We start from the raw sequence: 8,808 nt of genomic DNA on the forward strand, positions 1-8,808 counted from the left end.
TGAGTAACTCTGTACTTGGACACTTGGAAAATGTGCACCCTGACAACTCCAAAGCACCTGGCTTCAGAGCACCGTCACAGAGAGTTTCTACTAGTCCAGTTGGTAAGTCATTAAGTATTATTGTAGCTAAATATGAGGCTGTCAAAACTCACCTTCCAAGCTAATGGGCACTTATTTTGTACCTAATACTATCTAACCTTAGAGAAATGATGCCTTTTAATTAACGCTGCTTAAATACAAAATTTGCTGTATGTAAATCACATAAAATCAAGCTACTTGTTTCTGTACCTAACAGTAAGGCATTTATACCTTATATTGGTCCAGGTTTTTGTAAGTTGGTGTCATAATAAAAAGGATTCATGATGTATTTCTGGACTGGCTACTGCCGGTTGTCCTATCACAGTCTCTTCTGTAGTTACTGCCAGTCAGCAACTGTGTATGACTAATTCCCGGACTCCTTCATCAGTCAGAAAGCAGTTGTTTGAGTGCCTAAGACCAGTCTTCCAGCAACAGTGATTTCTTCTGTGACAAGCACTAGTAGTTCCATGTCTTCCACATCTACCACTAGTGGACAAGTTACATTTTTGCCTATAACTATTCCTCAAGTACAAATTCCTATAGACTTTTAAAAAATATAGTGATTACTTGTTTCGCTGATTGAAAACATTAGAACTATATACTTTAGGTACTGCTCCATCGTTCATATTACTTTCTTTTTATTTTTTCCATGAAATAATTTTTTTTAATATTTATTTATTTGTTTGGACACACCAGAAGAGGGCTATTACAGATGGTTGTGAGCCACCGTGTGGTTGCTGGGAATTGAACTCAGGACCTCTGGAAGAGCAGTCAGTGTTCTTTACCACTGAGCCATCTCTCCAGCCCATGTGCTGACTCTTAATAGATTTTTTTTTTCTTTTTTTGAGAAATAGTCTCATTCTGTAATCACACTGGCCTTAAACTTATAGCAGTATTACTATATCAGCTGTAGAGTGCTGGGATTATAGGCATTAACCACTGTGTCTGGCTTTGATTTTTGGTTTTTAGAGACAGGGTTTCTCTGTGTAGCCCTGGCTGTCCTGGAACTCACTCTGTAGACCAGGCTGGTCTCAAACTCAGAAATCCGCCTGCCTCTGCCTCCCAAGTGCTGGGATTAAAGGCATGTGCCACCGCTTCCTCGCTGACTTTGACTTCTTAACTTAGAAATTAGGTAGTCCAATGGGTGGAGAAGAAGCTCTCAGAGCTTAGTTCTCTCTATTGGCAACCAACAGATTCTAAGAGAGGGGTAGGCATAGTATCCAGTTGTACCCACTGGTAGCCTACCAGGCTTAGATGGTTTCAAATGCAGTCACACAGATGGCACTAGTAAAATTCTTTAGGACACTAAACAAAACCCTGTGAATATGGGAAAGATTTGTACAGAAGGAGGACTGTCAGAGGTAAGAGTGAAATAAATGATTGTCACAGAAGAAAGTAATCGGAACGTATTATATATATATGTATAAAATTGTCAAAAAAATAACAATTATCTGCTGATACATTGGAAAAAATATAAACTGGAAACCAGTTTTGGCTTGAAGATATTTGAAGGAGAAAATCTGTTTTGCAGAGAGTAAGAGCAAAATTTTAGTCCAATATGTACTGAAAAATGAGAAATTCTTATGTGTCTGAAATTCAAAATTTGGAGGGAAATAACATCATTTGAGAGCTGAGTAGAGTAGCATACATCTATAATTGCAGTACTTTGGAGGCTGAGATAGGGGGATCACAAGCTCCAGGCTAATCTGAACTACATAGCAAGATCTGTCTCAACTGAAAATATGGGTGCTAGAGAGAGCGGTTAAAAGCACTGGTTGTTCTTATAGAGGGAGGATCCAGGGTTCAATTTTAACCTCCTAAGTGGTAGCAGCTCACAACTGTCTATAACTCCAGTGTCAGTGGATCTAACACTCTCTTCTGGCTTCTACTGACACTAGGCATGCATATGTATGCATACAGATAGAATACCCATAAACCTAAAATAAATAAATATAACTAATTTTAAAAATCAAAATTAAAATAAGTAAATTATTTTAAAAAGAAAAGAAACACTGTTGGGGCCTTGAGAGATGAATCAGCTGTTAAAAGCAATTTCTGCTCTTCCAGAGGACCTGGTATAAATCCCCAGCACCCACATCACAACTGCCTATAATAATTCCAGCTCCAAAAGATCTGAGATGCTCTTCTGAATTCAGGTGCACATTTACAGATACACAAAAACACATAATAAAAAATAATTGTAAAGAAAGAAACATTGCTGCTGCTTAATATTTCTCTTCTTATTGTAAAACTGCTCTTTAGCCCATGACACCCTTTTGCTAGTTGTACAATATTAATTTATGTTGTTCTAGATATGGTATAGCCTTACCTTTTATTTAAGATAAGTTTAGATTTTGCCACACACACTTTGCATGTCAGCAGTTTATGAAGCAAAAGCTTCTCCTGCAACCCCTAACTCAGAGGTATCCCAGATATGTCCTTGCTATAGTCTTGCATGCTAGGTGTCCCCCAAGATATGAGTTACTAATAGCTAGACAAAATTAAACATTGCTCTCTGACCTCCACCAATGTTCCAACATCTTAGCCAAACCTTGGCTTGGAATTTCTCACAGGCAGTGTTACTACACATTCAGACTAATTGCCTCTGGCATTGTTAGGGAAATAATGAAGGGCAAAGGGCATTGAAGCTTACTAAAGATGGGCGGGACCTTGAGAGAGAGGGAAGGAGGGAGGCAGAGGCAGAGACAGAGACAGAGACAGAGGCAAACAGGCAGTATGCAGCAGAGAATATCCGAGATTTGAGTCTCTACCATCCTGGCTGGCTCACCCGCAGCCCACCCCCACCCCCATCTGGCCTGCGCAGGCCCAAGCTGTTTTAGATGGACTCAGATGTACTTTGAGCTACCAGATTTTTCTTTTCTCTTTTGTAATGACTGTAAAAGTCTGATGCCATTTTTGAGAAATACATTCAGATCCTGCACTTTCATGTGTTGTGTCTGCCATTATTTCTCCACCAACACCTAGCTGACCTGTACTGGAACCCTGTTTCCTCCATGGGTTGAGGGAGGCCCAGACTGGCCGGCCCGTGGCAAGATTTACTTATCTTTTTAGCAAAGCATAACTATTATTTTTCAAATAGAAATATAGTCTTGTAAGGCTATTGTCCAAACTATTGTTTACATTTTTTTTTTTTTTATTTTCTGAGGTAAGCATCTATTATGACTTCATTTTGGGAAACTAGTAGAAATTTTCAGAACCCCCAGTGTGAAAGAAAAACTCACTGTTAGTGATAGAAAATATTTTTCTTTGACTTTCCTTATGGGGAGAAGATTGGGAAGCAGTTTATGCACATAAACCTGGAGGCTGGGGATAAATGTCAGATATCCTCACCAGTGATTCTTCAGCTATTCTTTTTATTTTTTATTTATGTCTGCATGTATACATATGTGCCTGCATGCCAGTGTTCTCACCTAAGAAAAGAGTGTCAGATTCCCTGGTGCTAGAGTTACATTCAGTTATGAGCCACCAAACTCGGGTCCTGAAAGAACAACAGAGTGTTCTTAAACATGACTTTTTTTAAAAGATTTATTTATTTATTATATGTAAGTACACTGTAGCTGTCTTCAGATACCCCAGAAGATGGCATCAGATCTCATTACAGATGGTTGTGAGCCACCATGTTGTTGCTGGGATTTGAACTCAGGACCTTTAGAAGAGCAGTCGGTGCTCTTAACTGCTGAGCCATTTCCCTAGCCCCAGCAGAGTGTTCTTAACTTCTGACTCATCTCTCCTGTCCTTCTCCACCTTACATATATCTTACAATTTGTGTCTGTGTCTGTGTCTGTATTGACTTTGTCTATGTGTGTGATGTATGTCTACATGCAAACACTCACCAGAGCACAATGTGGAGGTTAGAAGACAACTTGCAGGAGTTAGGTTTCTTTCCCCAACATAGGTTCCTGAGATTAAAAACTCAGATCATTAGGCTTGATGGCAAGGTCTTTGACTGCTGACCCATATCACCAATCCTTCTTCACCTTATTTTTTGAGACAGGACCTCTGACTGAACCTTGATGTCACCAACTTAGCTAGTCTGGCTAGCCAGCAACCCCTAGGCTCGTTCTAATTATGCCTTCCCAGTTATTATTCCCAGTAAGGTTATTGTGTGCATACTACTGAGCCTGGGTACTTGGGATCAAGTTCAAATACTCTTGATCATACAGCAGGTGTTTTACCAATTGAGCCATTAATCCACCTCCAATTTTATACTGTTTAAATGGACATATGCATTACATACCAAGGGTATTTTCCTTAATGATGGAGAAATCAAATTGTTTCTTCTTAAACATGCCAGTGTTTAAGTATCTTCTTAAAAGTATCTTCTTAAGGTTTGTGTTTGTTTGTTTTGGTTTGGTTTTGTGTTTTTCAAGACAGGGTTTTCTGCAGCTCTGGCTGTCCTGGTGCTTTACTCTGTAGACAGGCTGGCCTTGAACTCAGAGATCCACCTGCCCCTGCCTCCTGAATGCTAGGATTAAAGGTGTGCACCACCACTGCCTGGCAAGATAATTTTTGATAAGTTTCTACTTTGACGGTAACAGTATTTTTGGCTGGGCATGGGAGCATATATCTGTAAGTGTAACATCCCGGGAAGGCAGAGACGGGATGGAGACTATGTCTCACATCCACTCACAGGGATCCACCTGCCTCAGACTCCCTAGTGCCAGAACTAAAGTGTGTGCCACCACACCCAGTCACCCTCTTCTGACCTCTGAGGGCACTAGGCATGCATACATACAGGCAAAATATTAATACATGTAAATAAAATAAATTAAAAAAAATAAACTATTAAATATAAAGTTGGTATAGGTATACCTACTTCTTTGCTGGCAGATGGCCCATCACCACCATGCCTAAATTTAATCCCCAGAAAACACATGGTAGACCATGAGAACCAACTTGCGAATGCATGATCTTCTTATATTTATGTGGTATGCACATAAAAATAACTTAAAAACAAAAAGTACTTATTGTGGACTGGAAATGAGTACTTACCCATAATATTTTTCTGAAACATTGTCTCATTCCTAATACACTTCTTAGGGAAATCAGTGGAATTTAAGAAAAGTGCTAAATTTAGGTTTATACAAACTAATAGAAGCTTGATATAGTTTGCAGTTTTTATTTATGAAAATACTGAAATTAATGTTATTCTAGTAGGCTTTTTTCTTTTTTGTGAAGAAAGAAATATTGGTAAATTTTGTTGTTTACCTTCATTGGAAATTACTATAGCTTTGTAAATTACTAGCTATACTTGAAGATTTTCCTCAAAAGAAAATGCAGACCTTACTGGGCAAATAGCAGGTAGACATATATAATATGGTCTTATTTTATGTTCCATTCAGTAACAAAAGCTTGAAGATTTATCTAGAACATACTTCAGATGACTTCTATTTTTAAACATTGTGCTCACTTTCCTATAGAGTTATTGGGTGGTATTCTTTCTGATTTTAAAGGATTGGTTTTGGCAATAAAGTATCACATATAAATTTTCTTTGATTTATGAAAAATAAAATATATGCTTTTTTATCTTGAAAATAAATATTAAGTAAATGTTTCTACTTTCTATTTTAAAGCCTTCACTAATTGGATATCTTGGACCTTTCTTTCAGGGTTGCCATCCATTGACCCATCAGGCAACTCCCCATCTACTGCTGCTCCTCTGACAAGTTTCTCTGGCATACCAGGGACAAGGGTTTTTCTGCAAGGGCCAGCACCTGTCGGCACGCCTAGTTTCAGCAGACAACATTTTTCTCCCCACCCTTGGACAAGCGCCTCAAACACATGTAGGAATACTAGAGAAACTCTTCCAAAGAGTCTTGAATAAGTTGTTAAGACATTTGTTTCAGGGTACAATGTAGTGGTTTTAGTAAAATAAGCAATATACAGATTCCCAAGTTTTGTATATGATCAAACCAAAAATGTTTCCCTTGGGACTTTGGATCAAGAATTGGTAACATACTTCGTAGTTTACAAAAGGCCCCTGTAAGGGCAGTGTTCTGAAATTTCTCAACTTTGAAAAGAAGCTGATTGTAGGTGGTCATTCTGGTATGATTTCACACTTATTTTTGTATTTTATGAATGTATTATTGTCCTTTATTTTCACTTATTTCAGTATTTAAAACATGTAAATTATTTGGTGTCTCATACACACACACACATATAAATATGATATTCCACCCCACCCTTGTTCTAGGAATTGAACTCTGGGCCTTGCACATAATTAGGCAAATTCTTTAGCACTAAGCTACAGCTACTGCTTTGTTTGTTTGTTTGTTTGTTTTGTAGTGAAGTAGTTCTTTTTTTTTTTTTAACGATTTACTTATTTTATGTGTGTGAGTATACAGACACACCAGAATACCAGAAGAAGGCATCAGATCCCATTACAGATGGTTGTGAGCCACCATGTGATTGCTGGGATTTGAACTCAGGACCTCTGGAAGAGCAGTCAGTGCTCTTAACTGCTCAGCCATCTCTCCAACACCAAAGTAGTTCTTATTAGCTGTTTATTCCCTTGGTGTTTTTGAGACAAGGTTTCTCTATGTAACCCTGGCTATCCTAGAACTTACTAATTAGACCAGACTGGCCTCAGACTCAGCAGAGATTGGTCTACTTCCAGAGTACCATGTTTTTAAAGGCATGCAGCACCGTATCTGGTCTGCATTAGCCTTTGTGACAAAGAAAACTACACATATTACCTAAGTCCATTGACAAATCACTTAATTTCTGTCACTTAAATTCTAGAATGATTTTAACATTTAGCTTCTCTTCCATATGGAAAGGGGGACTATAGAAATGGGAGAGAATTTGCCGGGCGGTGGTGGCGCACGCCTTTAATCCCAGCACTTGGGAGGCAGAGACGGGCGGATTTCTAAGTTCGAGGCCAGCCTGGTCTACAGAGTGAGTTCCAGGACAGCCAGGGCTACACAGAGAAACCCTGTCTCGAAATACACAGGTGTTTTCCAAACAGTAATCTAACTACTCTTTAATTATAATTAAAGAGTATGTAATTATTTAGTAAAATAGTAAATTCTTTTCTAGCTTTGTCCAATTCCACTGGAATAAACTCTTACAAGTTCATTATACTTAACTTCAGGCAGAAGTAGTCTAAACCGTGGTTATAGAATTTTAAATGAACTTTTCTTTACAGAACCTATGTTGTTGGAATAAGTCTTTACAAGGCTTCTCATATTCCTTTAGTTTTTATATGTAATAAAACAATAGAGAAATATTTTGCCACCAGGTGACTCTCCTATTCCATCTGTTTCTTCGGGATCATCTTCACCTCTTTCAGCCACTTCAGCACCTCCAACGTTGGGCCAACAACCAAAAGGAAACAGTGCCAGTCAGGATCGAAAGATACCTCCTCCTATTGGAACAGAGAGGCTGGCCAGGATTCGGCAAGGAGGATCTGTTGCACAAGCCCCTGTAGGGACCAGTTTTGTTGCTCCTGTTGGACACAGTGGGATCTGGTCATTTGGTGTCAATGCTATGTCAGGTACAAATTACCCTCCCCTCTCTGTCAAGACATTGTGAGTAAGTTATTAGAGTTTGCCATTGAAACTTAATTCACAGGGATGGGAAAGAAGGGCTAAGAGATGACTCAGTGGTTCAGAGCATTTGTTGCTCTTTCAGAGTAAATAGCAGCTCACAGTCACCTGTAACCCTAATTCCATGGCATCTGATCCCTCTTCAGACCTCCAAGTCCTCCTGCATGCAGCTGGTATACATACACATATACTCAGGCATGCACAAGTTATTAACTCCTTAAGCATGTGTATATTGGTACACACATAGAGTATTATGTCCCAGTCTGTGCTGTTTACACAGTGAGGCCTTCTCTCACAAAACCAAAGACTAAAGATACAGCTCCAAAGTAGAACACTTGCCTTGACTACATAAAGCCATGGGTTGCCTCTCTAATAGCACATAGAAGCAAAAAAGTTTAGTTCTTTATGGCACACAAAAGAAGAATATTCCTTTTTCTACACTTAACATTCAGTGAGAGATAGGTATTTATATTTCTGAAGGATTCATGTCTAGAATGTTTTTTGAGGCAGTATATCGAATTTATCAGGAGTAAAAGATTCAGCTAGACATGGTAGCTCAGGAAGCTGAGGTAAGAGTATTGACATGAGTTCCAGGCCAGCCTGGGCTACCAGAGTGGCTTCTTTTCTGAAGTGGAATATGACTCAGAGCATAATTCCTCTCTATCTTAAGGATTCCAGTGCAGAATAGGATGATTATTTGAGTTCTTTCAGATAAGGAATTAGGAATGAGCAGAGGTATTCACCTGTCTTCCTAGGAACTTGTTTTTGTTTGTTTGATTGATTGGTTGTGGCTTGCCAGACTGTGATAAATGTTCTTGGAACTTTTTGTTTTGTTTTGTTTCTTGTTTTTTTCGAGACAGGGTTTCTCTGTGTAGTCCTGGCTGTCCTGGAACTCACTCTGTAGACCAGGCTGGCCTCGAACTCAGAAATCTGCCTGCCTCTGCCTCCCAAGTGCTGGGATTAAAGACGTGTGCCACCACCGCCCGGCTGGAACTCTTGAGAAGAATTATTTTGATAAAATTTGATATAAAGAAAGTAATATTTTATTGTTTCACTTAAATAAATACCAAACACTATTTTCAATTCTCTTTTCTAGAAGGCTTATCAGGTTGGTCACAATCTGTTATAGGAAACCATCCAATGCATCAACAGTTATCAGACC

General features: G+C 38.9%; 1 protein-coding gene across 1 annotated transcript in view; it reads left to right on the top strand.

Moving 5' to 3' along the window:
• LOC116087816 (ankyrin repeat and KH domain-containing protein 1-like) overlaps positions 1-8,808 on the top strand; it is a 12,561-nt gene that overhangs the window by 1,743 nt on the left and 2,010 nt on the right. The window contains 4 exon segments of the mRNA XM_031366370.1: positions 5-102; positions 5,709-5,882; positions 7,340-7,594; positions 8,743-8,808. The exon segment at positions 8,743-8,808 is cut by the window's right edge and continues 5 nt beyond it. Coding sequence (XP_031222230.1) covers positions 5-102; positions 5,709-5,882; positions 7,340-7,594; positions 8,743-8,808 — 593 coding nt within the window.

Source organism: Mastomys coucha, unplaced genomic scaffold, assembly GCF_008632895.1.
Source record: "Mastomys coucha isolate ucsf_1 unplaced genomic scaffold, UCSF_Mcou_1 pScaffold13, whole genome shotgun sequence".
NCBI classification, from domain to species: Eukaryota; Metazoa; Chordata; class Mammalia; order Rodentia; family Muridae; genus Mastomys; species Mastomys coucha.